The sequence below is a fragment of the Chenopodium album genome, chromosome 26, assembly GCF_948465745.1.
Source record: "Chenopodium album chromosome 26, dcCheAlbu1.1, whole genome shotgun sequence".
In the NCBI taxonomy this organism is placed as follows: domain Eukaryota; kingdom Viridiplantae; phylum Streptophyta; class Magnoliopsida; order Caryophyllales; family Amaranthaceae; genus Chenopodium; species Chenopodium album.
The window spans coordinates 8,981,312-8,993,786 of NC_137859.1; the positions used below are offsets into that span (position 1 = coordinate 8,981,312).

At 34.4% G+C, this 12,475-nt stretch overlaps 1 protein-coding gene across 2 annotated transcripts; it reads left to right on the forward strand.

Moving 5' to 3' along the window:
• Positions 1 to 639: 639 nt before the first annotated feature.
• Positions 640 to 11,309, forward strand: LOC145617929 (uncharacterized). Of its 2 annotated transcripts, XM_081672702.1 has the most exons (15): positions 640 to 1,162; positions 2,577 to 2,740; positions 3,247 to 3,269; positions 3,816 to 3,991; positions 5,264 to 5,326; positions 5,423 to 5,973; positions 6,435 to 6,530; positions 6,796 to 6,850; positions 7,683 to 7,782; positions 7,953 to 8,121; positions 8,556 to 8,715; positions 8,797 to 8,834; positions 8,939 to 8,975; positions 9,076 to 9,168; positions 9,778 to 9,919. In XM_081672702.1, the coding sequence occupies exons 6-15, from the start codon at positions 5,880 to 5,882 to the stop codon at positions 9,785 to 9,787; spliced, it is 852 nt and encodes a 283-aa protein (XP_081528828.1). In that variant the 5' UTR covers positions 640 to 1,162; positions 2,577 to 2,740; positions 3,247 to 3,269; positions 3,816 to 3,991; positions 5,264 to 5,326; positions 5,423 to 5,879; the 3' UTR covers positions 9,788 to 9,919. The 2 variants fall into 2 exon arrangements, with proteins under 2 accessions (XP_081528828.1, XP_081528827.1); XM_081672701.1 differs by lacking the exons at positions 640 to 1,162; positions 2,577 to 2,740; positions 3,247 to 3,269; ... (7 more) ...; positions 8,556 to 8,715; positions 8,797 to 8,834 and adding exons at positions 10,753 to 10,796; positions 10,877 to 11,309 and having other exon boundaries at positions 8,891 to 8,975; positions 9,778 to 10,630.
• The last annotated feature ends 1,166 nt before the right edge of the window (positions 11,310 to 12,475 follow it).

Here is a 12,475-nt window from a genome sequence, read left to right on the forward strand (position 1 = left end):
TTGGGACTAGTCAATGTAATTTTTATACCTTTATCATCTCTAATCATTTTTAAGTGAAAAAAATAAATTCATATTTTGAAAGCTTAACCTGAGACGAATAGATCCCTAAAAATTAACATATTTTTTCTAACATTAATCACAAAAGATGATTAGGAGTATATGTGAATTATAGATTCAGGGCCTGCTCTCCTACGTTGAAATTCAATTCAGTTTAGCTCAACTCAGCTCAGTTCAGTTCAGCTCCTAATTTCCTTCTCTTATAAAATATCCAGTTCAGCTCAGTTCAGTTCAGTCAATGAGAATAGGCCCTCAGTCAAATTTCAGTCAGATTGAGATCAAGCTAGATCAATTTTTTTTTACAGTGATTTTTTGTAGACAATGGTGTTAACAAGTGTGCAAAGGGCAAATTAAAATAGGAACAAAGGGAGTAGTTATAATTATACTAATTTCGATTCTATCTAATAGTTGTAGTTGGAATTATTATAGTTCATGTGTTGTGCCTACATGCTTCGTGCTCAAGAGGAATGTGCTTCAAATGGTGAAAAATCATGCCATGATGTTGCTGATCATTAGTACCATGCCGTGTTATGTCATGCCAGTGGGGACCACTTTAGTAATATTTTTGATAAATTCGAAAAAGAAAAATGAGGATGAATTGTGGATTGACCTGTCATGCTTGTGCTAAATTTTCATTAGTCTCATACCCATGACAGGCTCCGGGCAAGCAAAGCAATTTTCATGCCATGTTTGATCTACCCTTGTGCTAGCCTGAGTCGTACGAGGACAATTTAGTGGACGAGCAAAAATTAAATGAGAATGAATTATGATTATTAATACTCCGTATGAGTGAATTGCTAAATACCAACAACGAAATTATTCGAACCGCCAACAAAAATAGTGAAGGGACAACATTACCCACACTCATTCCTAATACGAGTATTATTTTGATCTGGCAATGGGACGTTGTGTGCGTCATTATTTTTTCATACTGCTTCATTTTTTCTCCCGCCTTTGGAGCTTCACTTTTTCGTTCTTACGCCACACTCTCTCTCTCCTCCATTGAAGCGCACTCTAAATTCTCCATTGAAGCTGCTTTTGAGCTTTATCTCCTCCATCGAAGAAGATTCTGAGCTTTCGATCCTCCATTGAAGCAACTTTTGAGGTAAGATTTGATTCTTCTTCTCTTTTAATCATTGAATATCAATTTCACAACTTTTCTGTTGATCATCGAATATCTAGGGTTTTGTTTAACATTATCGTTAAATTAATTGCCAGTACAATCAATTTATGGTCCTTCAAAGTTTAATTGTTGAAATGTTGGCTTTAATTACTGCAACTATGTAAAACTATAACGAGTAATTTTGTTGTTAGAATTTGCTATGTGCAATTCACGCTGATATTGTTAAGTGAGAACTGTTTTATGTGATTTTCTGGGCGTAATTTGATGATTGATTGAAATTTGGTTGCTAATTTGTTGCCATTTCGCGCCAAATTGAGTTCACGGCCTGAGCCTTTTTGAGCCCAAACCGAGCTTAGATTTTGAGGCTCGTTACGCTTCGAGCTCGAGCCAAGCCTGCTTTAATCCTATTGAGCTCTATTCTATTCTAGCCTATTCCTATTCAAATTGCCGATGGCTCGAAGGTTTAGCACACCATAATTGAACACCTCTTGAAAAGTTTGATGATTTACTAGGCCTCAATACCGTTAACCACTTCAACTATTCAGCCTAATTTTCTAGGTTATAGTTTTGACTCAAACGAATTAGGAAGTTGCAAATTAGAAATAAAGGAGGGGGATTCAAACTTATGACCTATTGTATACAGACCCCTCAATTTTTGCCACTTTGTAGGCTTTAGTTTATAACCCTTATATGTTAGGATTGAAAACTATGATACTAGACCTTTTCTCGCTGGCAAGGGTGGCCGGCCCTCCTGCCTGAATCAAGGAGACTTGGCCTAGATTTAAGTTGGTCCTTCCCCCTTGTCCTACGCCATGGAAAGTATGGGTGGTGGCAATGTCATTTTGATCAGCTTGAGTACTTTGAAGTTTATTTTCAAGTTTTATTTTGTCTGATTTTGTTATCTTTGTAATGAAGTTTTTTGTAATATTTATTGTCTTTCTTTTGCATTCATATGTTTGTATTTCATTGGTACCATATCTAATTTGGGACAAGCATTATTTGAGGGATATCAAGAGTTACTGAGACTCTTATCAAACAAAACTGAAAAGAAAAGCAGGACCCTTAGACTAGTTATGCAAGCAATGCTTGAGCTTATATGTTTGAGCTCAAGCCTTTCATAACTGAGGCTCAATTATCTCAGCTAGACCCCTTATCCAATGAGAGAAGATTGTTGAGGGAGGGGAGAAGGTGAAAGTTTTTCATAGATTATTAATTGAGTTTTTTCCTTTTTTTTTACCCCACAGCTTGATCATTTAAGCTGTTTTAGCTCCTTTATCTCAGCTAGTTGTTAATATTGTCCAGTGACACGGTGTGTGTTGTTATCATTAGTTACATGTCTTTGTCAAATGCCATGGGATATATTTTGACAAAATTTTATATATTTTGGTAACTGTAGGAAATCTTTCTTTATTGGGATTTCTCATACATTCACAGAACATTGAAGGAGGATAATCTCTGAATTTCTTTTGTACTTGTAATTTTATCAAAAGTGGCGGTGTACCTTTGGTATAGACAGAGATGTTGCAGTGGATGGGAGGATCAAGACGGAAGGTTACAGCTGTAAGTCCACTTTTAGCTTCAAATCGTTTGGTGCTAGCTCAGATAGACTGATCATGCTTCACTGAAGTTATTCTTATTTATCTATAATTTAAAGCTAACTAGAGTTTTCTTCTGGGTTTTCGAGTACCTTGGTCTACTGAATTTAAAACCATGGCAAAACATTGTTCTGTAGATTGTGTTGGGTGATACAAAACCATCCTATTTACAAAGTCAGATAACAATGTGTCTTTATAAAATCTACCCCTGTGTTTTTGTGGTCTTTTCTGATATGGGGCTCCCTACTTTTTTGCATGTTTGATAACAATGTGTCATTATATAGTCTAGCACTCTAGCTCTGTATTTTTGTGGTCTTTTCTGATATAAGGTTCCCTACTTTTTTGCATGTTTGATAACAATGTGTCATTATATAGTCTGGCTCTGTGATTTTGCGGTCTTTTCTGATCTGGGGCTCCCTACTTTTTTGCATATTTTTCTTGTTCCTTTGGAATGGATTGAGCTATTTGCAGTCTAGGAAGTCAACACAAAAGAGGTAGATAAACCCTTCTTCTCTTTCCATTCTTATGCCTAGATGTTTAGTCTCTGGTGTCCTTATATTTAGAATTTATGATACTTTCTCTCCATGCCCTGCATTCAGTTGAAGATTTAAAGCACTAGATAGAAAATTGTTTCGGTTTTGAAATCTTCAGATAGAGTTCTTGTAAAAAATAGAGTTCTTGTAAAAATTGTTAATTTGATGATGATTATGCCCTCCCATCAGTCCCATGCCTAGGAAAAGGACAAACAAATATAAAAAATAATGTATCAGATTACAATACTATTCTATTCTGTTAAGTATCTTAAAAATGAATATCCACTGGCCTGTAACCACCAAAGTCAATGGAGAGTGTGATTTTGTATCTCACAGTGAAATGGACGATGGTAGCATATCCAGACTGGCTGTATCTTGTTTACATATTCTGATATAACAAGTAATTTTCATACTTTTTATTTGTTGTTGAGTCAAGAGTTGGTATAATGTGAGTGCTAAAACATGCAGGTTCTCAGTATTTGTTTATGAATTGCTCTGACTTTGCAGGCAAAAACAATACTTTGAGCAAAGGAAACGACAGCAGCAAGAGACTACATATATAGAGACTAATGTCGATGGTTTAGACACATGTGATCATCAAAAGAGAAATCGATCACTGGATATATTGAGTCTTCACAATGTTTCAAAAGTTACAGAAGAATGCAAGCCCTTATATGGTACTGGTGAGAAAAATCTACTTTTTTGTATATATTTGTTGTAGTGTCAATTCTTTAGTTGATGAACTTGATGCCAGCTTGTCAGTCAAAGTCATATTGTTTCATATTACTAATTGTTATCAAAAGTTATATTGAGAAAAGACCTATAAGACATAATATAATACCTTTAGCTCCTATAATGATTTGTGTTTGCATGTGTTAAAACAAAAGTAGTGCATATTACAGATTGCAACTCCCTCAGCTTCAAAAAAGTGAGCATCTTTATTAGCCTATTTTCAATTTCAAGTTATAAATAATTCTACTATATTAATCTAACATTAATTGTCATGTCATAAATATGTTTTAGTTTTATCAAGTATTACAAATCCAGTATACATGTGAGTTTCCATTAGAACTGTATTATGACTAATGTTAGTTGATTTCTTGACATTTGTAATATTGATTAAAATGCCTTATATTTGGAGATGGAGAGAATTTTTATCAACATGTCTATTAGTTGCAAGTGTGCCTCCCATGTTATTCTAATGATATGTTCTTTTTTCTGTGACTTACATTCTCTATACTGACTTTTGTGAGATTTTGAATTGTTAAGTGTGTCTGTCTCCCTCCAGCTTCATTAGTTCCATAACTTTTGCAATATGTAAGGGGTGCAAGGAAGTCAAGAAGTTCATGTGATGATCTTAGGGATAGAGAGATATAAAAAGGGAAACTTTGCAAAAAATTATCGAACTTTCAAAGAAGGAAAAAGTTGCAATATTTATGGAGCGGAAGAAGTAGTTTTAAGTAGGGGAGCATAGACTTTTCAATTTATATTGTACTCCTTTTAAGATTTGTTCTTTTTTCCTTATGGTCCAAGTGAGCCACAAGGGCATTAAAAATTACAAATGGGGGACATCTTACCTCGTACACAAGCTCTCAACCTTTGCCACTAGGGCAAGACATCATTGTTAGTGTGTCATGTAGAATTAAGCTTTTATTTGAACTTTGTTTATTGTATCTAAACTTATTTTTTCTGAAGTAATTTAAAATAAGATAAAATGATGCGAAGCAAACAGACCTTTAAGAATACAAATATTGATTGATTACCAATTATATGGAAATTCTATATTCTACTTATATTATGCTAAATTTTAGTGTCACAGTGGCTTCATATTCTGATTAGAATATAAAATTCCTCATTTGCATTGTGTGCAATTTTGTAGATTCTTCTGTTCTATTTTTGTATGAACAAATGCACCAGAGCTCTTCCTTAATATTTGTCTTATGATACTGTGGCAGAGAATTTGTCAAGTCTTACCAAAAAAGCCACTCGTGAAAGCTTTGCTGAAGATGTGGATTCAAGTAAGTATCTATGCATGCTGAAAAGGTCTCATGTCTTAAATGTATGTCTTAATGTTTTCAGCATCATGTCATATAATTCCTCAATTTCAATTTTAGATGATCAGGTCTCATTGCGAAGTCTAGAGGCCATGATTTTCCAGCAAGCTATCACATTTCCATGAGTTCTCCAATGATGAAGTCCAGAGAACTCACTGCTATGGAGTGCACTCTGCCTACTGGAACAGGTATGTACTCGTAATTTGCAACCTGGGTCCATAATAGTTATTGTCATTGAAACTGGAAGAGTAAAAGATAATATGCTGAACCAGGGGTCCCCTCTTCAAATCAAATGGGAAGAGTGTCCTCAAAGAGGTCAGTAGTTCATAGCTACGAATAATACACCAAGAAAGTGTTCAGGTGTCTATGTATCTTGATTATTGTATTTTGCAAGTAATAACCTTTTCTATCTTACCTGACAGTTTTTTTTAACTATGTTTCTGTTCATTAATTTGTGAAATTCCTCAATCCTCTTATGGGGCTTTCTGATTGAAAAGAGTAACTATGATTTATTGAAATGATTTTTGTTGGCAATTCCAGTGCTAGGGAAAACAGTACTTCAAATGTTCAAAAGGTTGAGTCAGAATATGGGAAAAGTGGCTCATTAATTCGTAAGTTGTCGAACAATTTGAGCTGAAACATTTTATGTCATCTATTTTGTAAGTCTTAATGGCCTATTTGACAGATAGTAATGGTAATGAACATATATGTAACTTGGCAAGGAAAGTCTCATGGTAATAGATCTCCATCCCGAATAAATGAATAATGTGTTTTCCTTCATAAAATTTTATTACTGCTCAATAGCACCTCTACAAGTGGTAATGGATGGCATTGAACTTTTTGAAGAAAAAGAGATATTTGTGGGTGGAAAGCAAGCATTACCATGGACATTCTTTTTTCTTACGAAATTACATTATTAACTTATTACTATGATCACCATTATTACTACCTACCAAGTGGAGTCAAAGGTCCTCTTTTCTAAGAAGACACTATTTCTCATATAGATTTATTGCTGTTGTTTACTGCTCATTATGTCTTATTACCCTGTCTTTTGTTGTTTTGAACATACTAGAACCATCCATTTTTGATATTATTGGCGATGATGGAGCAGTTGGCATTTCAGAAGGAGAACCTGCACAGGAAGCTCATGTTGCTTTCTCCATTGAAGGTGCTGTAGTTTGATGCTGCAATAGTCTTCTGGACTGACATGTCAATTTATCTTCTGGTTTAGTCACTTTTGAAAGGAAATTGAATATTATTGTCTGAAAAGATAACGAGGATGACTGTATGAGTGTCACAAATAGTTTAAAGATAAGAGTTTAAAAAACTTTGTTAAAAGAATAAGTAGCTAAAATTTTGGTTGGTTCTACCATTTACAGGTTCACATGTTGTTTGTGTCCAACGTTTTCTAATAGTTGCTTCTTTAAATTCAGGTTTAGGTAAAGTGGGAACAGAAACACCTTTGCAGTCGCCACAACGTCCTGGAAGGTATTAATTTGTTTATAATAATTATTTGGTAGGTTGGGGGTGTCTAGCAAAGTATCTTTAAGAGTTAGGAATAGAGAAATCATAGAAGTTTCTTGGAGGAGTAATAAGGCATTCAGAAAGGAATTTTGGAATAGTAATATGTATTGCTCAGGTTACCAAGTCCAGTATTGGTTGCTCTAGGATAGCTTGAGGTTCCTAGTTGTGAGTTTGTGACTCTCTCTTTTCTGTTACCAAGTCCACTTAGTACTTAACTATCTAGTCTTATACCATATTATCTGTTACTTAAAAGCATCCATGCATTGTTTCAAAAAAAAAAAAAAAAAAAAAAAAAAAAAAAAATCCATCCATGCATGATAAATAGTTAATTTCAAATACCAGCTCAATGTTAATCTGTGATCATTAAATACAATGTAATTAGTGATAAAAGTTTGTATATGTGCATATCTGGGTCAAATATTTTAGTAGGAAGAGAGTATCATTTTATAGTTGTTAATCATAGTATTATTATGACCTATTGTTTGTTTTGTTTGCTTTTCTGTATTACTTAAAGCTTAAGTTATATCCAATCTACTGCCTCTTGCCACCTCTGTTTGCAACTGAGTAAAATGAGTCAAGTGACAATCCATATAGCCAGGGTAGCTGCATTTGTTACCACTATACTTATCTATTCAGTTTTATACTCATGTAGTTATGTATATAAAATTAATTTTACTTGATCTCTATTTCTGGACTAGCATTGATGGACTATCACTGAATATGATTTTTTTTTTTTTTTTTTTTTTTTTTTTTTTTTTTTTTTTTTGTTGTTGTTGTTGTTGTTGTTTGAATACAGTAAAGTGAATGTTGAACAGACCACATTTACCAATGCTGCTAAAAATATCTACTCATGCAAAAACTTCAATACGGTGCTGGATAACCTTGATATGGAAGTGGTGAGAACATCACTATGCAGTATTTTCCTTAGTCCTAGTTAGACTGTTTCTAGAGTTCATGGTTGTCTCTTGTCTTTTTATAATTATTTAGAAATGCCCTTGGTTATTGAAGGCAGGGAGTCACTGTTGTCACATTCTTGATAATGTAAATGCTGGAATGCTTGATGCAGGATGTTGAAAAACCATCTTGTCACAATCGCTTATTTGGAGATGAACTGTATCCAATTGACAGCATTGAGCATGAACTATTGACATTCAAAAATGGCATGCAACTTGATGGCAGGCAATGCGAAATAAACTCCCTCTATGATGAAGATAGACATGATATTTTCTGGAATGGTATGTCATACAAATATCATTTGATTTCTTTCTGAAACATTCAAGTGTAATGTTTATGTGCATCTTTTTTCCAATCTAGTTTTGTTATGCAAAGAGGCGAGAAGTAATGTTCTATGAAAATTTGACTTTCCAGAATCCATTGTACTAATACAGAGGTTAAAATCAGTTTTTAAAATCCGAACTATTCTTCTATCTTGTTTCTGAAAGTTTCAACGCCCCTTCATTTTTTTAATTTGAATATTTTATGCTTTTTAGTGCCATGGCTGGAGGTGTATACACTACTCTGTGCTAATGCTTAATTTCTTGCAAGTGTGTTCAATGCTTTGTTAGTTTACTTTCATATATTGTGAACTTTTGAAGATGAACCTGCCTGATTTTTCCCTTTTTTTTTTTTTTTTTTTTCCTTTCCCTGTTTTTCCTTTTCATTTTACCAGATAGCTCTCCCTGCTTGGACGACTATAATAAGATTGATGAGATATGTGGAGTGAACTGGAAGAACTATGATACTAGTCATGCTACAAATAGCACCTTTACCTGGAGAAATGATTTATCAGATATGAAGTTTGAAAGGTGTTATTCACAATCACCTCCGAGGTACCTTTGTGTCTGACATGTCGTTGCTTTATCTCTCTTTATCTACATTTTTTCTTTAATCATTGTGGTAATTTTTTGCAGGTTCCAGGAGAAGATACCTGATAGATCTGACTTTTTAGGTGCTGTTAACTTGTGATTAGTTTGCTCTACATTTAGATGACGCAGCTTCATTGAGCAGTGCTTATTGATGACCACTTCTTGTTTGTTTTTTTACTCATCATAGATGAAGATTGCTGTTTTCCAGCATCTGATGAACCCAAGTATGTTTTATTGTTCTGGTTCATGACAATGAGAAAACGAGAAAATAGCATGGTCAGGAGGTTATCATGCTTAATAATTTTGCTTGGATTTGTGTTGTAGATACTCTTCGTTTGTGTGCAATTATCATTCACATGGCCGCTTTTCTCCGTTGAAGAAATTGAAAGATACAAGGGATTGCATGACCTCGTTTAGGTGGGAGTTATTTTATGTATATTTGATGATTACATTTTTTTTTTTTGCTTGACCTCGTATAGCTGATGGTACTATGCTCTGTCCTTCCTGTTTTATGATCATGGTGTAGTGGAGAATCTTGCTCTTCCACTGCAGGTATTACCCTCAAGATAAATGTTTTGCATTTCTTACCTGCACTCTATTAAAAAAAAATTTATTTCGTTTGAATTTCAAAGGTGAACGTTTAAAGTACTTGCTTCAGCTTAGCCTTCTTTCTCCCAATTTTGGAATATCCTAAAATCATGCTCTTTTTCTTTTGTATTGCTTTTGCTTTTCAGTTCATTCTAGACTGCTTTCCAGCAAGATTTTCATTTTTTCTTAAAAAAAAAAAAATGGAATGGAAGGTTTTCAGTAACACTACACCATTCTCCCTCAATTTGGAATAGTTTAAAAATGAGATTTGATTGATCAGTTTTCCTGATTTTTTTGATAATTGGTTTTTCCGAAAAAAAGGGACTTTGGCTGTCTAAACTTGAGATCTATATTGGGTGTTATTTTCATAATGCAGATAAATTTTACTCTTCACATACTGTACTGCTAAAGTACTTGCATTCTTTCTAAAAATGTCAGTGGGAGGTGAGAGCACTGCTGATATGCCATCTGCAAGGCATGTAAGAAGATATGGAAAGGAATTTAAGGATCTAGACATGCCATGTAAGTCGAACAACATTAATGAAGATGTTTGGAACATTATGCCCACAACAATGAGAGAAGGAAAGGAATGCCACTCGTCAAGGAAACAAATGAGATCAGGTTCCTCGCACTTGAAGTCTGCCTTATTTTCACGGAGTCCTGTCAATGAACGTGAAGATAATTCCCTGTTTGAAGAAGAGTTCCCATTGCCCAAAATGAAAACAAATCCTGGGTCTTTCTTTGGATCATTTGAGAAAAACCAATATCGGAGAGGAGATTCATTCAGTCTTGATGAAGGAGTTGAATTTCATAGATCTGAATGTTATTTAGATCGTTCTGCAAAAGTTTATCCTGAAAAGTTTTCATCAGAGAAAGCTTGCCACCAACCATTACGTTCAAGGCAATCCTATGGTACATCTTTCATCTCAAAAGCTGATTATGGGGAAAGCTCACTGGGCGTGCAAGACTTTGAAGTACATGTTCAGTCTTCAAATCCTTCTGAAGTTTTTGGAGACATTGAATCTGCATTTCCAGCTCCAGAGTTATCAGTGCAGGAAAGTGTGACTGAGGAAAGGAGGGACAGGCCTCAGAGCCAGACACCGTGGCATGAAAACCTAAACCCAGTTTCCACGGAGGACAGAAGTATGACACCAGAAAGCAGGTTGCCTATTCAAGAAACTACTTTAAAGGACTATAATGGGTCTCAGAATACGTCAAACAATAATTTCTCTCAAGAAGTAATCGCTGATGCAGATAATGTGCAGAGCTCTCCCAGGACTCCCACTAAAGAGTCAGTTGAGATGCTCCCATTTAAGTTCTTTCTGTAGTGCCTATTTCTTTTATTTGACTATAATTAGATTAGTTAACAGTTTAACACTGAACTCTGATCTAACCGTTTCTGTGTGCTATCAGATCGCTAGGCAGCGTTCCAGTTCTGTGTCAACAGAAGGTCAAAGGTAAGGATGTCCATTTATTCTTCAGATTTCAAGAACTGGTAGTACTTTTATGTCTGATACATTGATACTTTTATTCACAGTTTTTGTAGATGATATTGGCTGTTTTATGGGCAAAGCTGTGGATGATGACGGTCTAAAAGGAGCTAAAACAAAGACCAAGATGATTGATCCATGTTTCCAACTCATGACAGTTGAAAGGTGTGTCTTAAAACTTTTCAGTATGCCAAAGAAACAAACTGCTGTTTGGAATGCCATGAGGATGTTCTAATGAGTGTCCATCATAGATCAATTTTTTTTTCCTTCTTTGACGAAGGTGCATGTACATTGATAGATATCTAGAGTCCTTTCTTCCCTGTCAGATATGCTGATAAGTAGTACTTCAATAATGATAACAATGTGACATTGCTCGTTGTGCGAATGTATTGATTCCGATGGGGGCGGAATTAAATGCTTTGTCTTCAGCTTCCTGGCATATAGTTTTGTTCAGGAAAACAATCTTTATATAGATGTGGTTATTGCACCCAATAATACAATTGACTGTTTAAGTCAAACTTAAAGGGTTATATAATTAGATTAATGAAGTAAAATTATTATTAGATTTAATTAATCTATTATTCATTAGCTATTTTGAATTATATACTGAAGAGGTTGGAGAATCTCTTTAAATGTGTTTATATGCTTTTGGGGTAAAATAGGAAGATAAATATGTGGATAATGCACTCATAATTAGAGAGCCTGGATTAGTTGTCTTTCATACAGCTGCAATTAAGCAGATAGCTTCGAACGTGCCTTAATTCTATAATAGCAAATGTTCTAAACTTCTAATTATGGACAATCAAAATGTTAGTGGATTTAAACCAAACAGAACACTCTGTATTTATCCCTTAAATTTAATCTTTATTTTAGGCCACCAGTCCATAAGATGCCGAGTTTGTTTATAAATATAGAGTAAACCATTACATTTTCAAATACAAGTTTACATATATATAGATCAAAGTGGAAAAAATTCATTAGCTTATCAAATAAATTTTTGTAAACAAAATGAAGCCAACATTAGTTCTGTTTATGGGTTTGATTATCGGCATGGTGCTGATAACAAACAACCAATTGGTTGCAAATGCACAATCACAGATGTTCATGAGCAATGATGAATGCGACAGACCCGATCCTCCTTCACACTGCCTAGCTAACCCACAGCACAATTATGTTGATGAGCCTGCTATCGCACATCGTCGTAGTGAAACTTGAATGTGATTAAGCATAATCAAGTTGATAACCTAAAGTCTCAACTGTACTGTTATATTTGTACGGGGTATGCATGTATATTTTTCCGATAGCAATTGTACAGAAATAAACTTGCTACCGGATTTGGAGCTATGCAAATCTTTCTATTCTGTTACCCTTCTTGTTTGAGGAAATCCTCAAATTAGGATATAAATTGGGTGCTGATATTGCCAAGGCAAAAAAAACCATTTCCAAGGCAACGTATCTACCCGCTACCCGTAATATTTGAGAATCAAAAAATGTCAAACTTATTAATTCAATAATATACTTTGTAATATTTTATTGCCTATAATTTTAGTTGCTAAATATTCCAATTAAAATCTTTCCAACTTCAACTACTAATTATTCTCATCAAAATCTACAATTAATTAAATTATTCATCACCATACACTCAC

Bases quoted from the DNA above. Each gene is read 5' to 3' on its own strand.
- LOC145617929 (XM_081672701.1), top strand. From the start codon at position 9,801: ATGCCATCTGCAAGGCATGTAAGAAGATATGGAAAGGAATTTAAGGAT. The intron at 10,631-10,752 runs GTCAGTTGAGAT...GTGTGCTATCAG, and splicing joins CCCAGGACTCCCACTAAAGA to ATCGCTAGGCAGCGTTCCAG. The intron at 10,797-10,876 runs GTAAGGATGTCC...TTTTATTCACAG, and splicing joins GTGTCAACAGAAGGTCAAAG to TTTTTGTAGATGATATTGGC.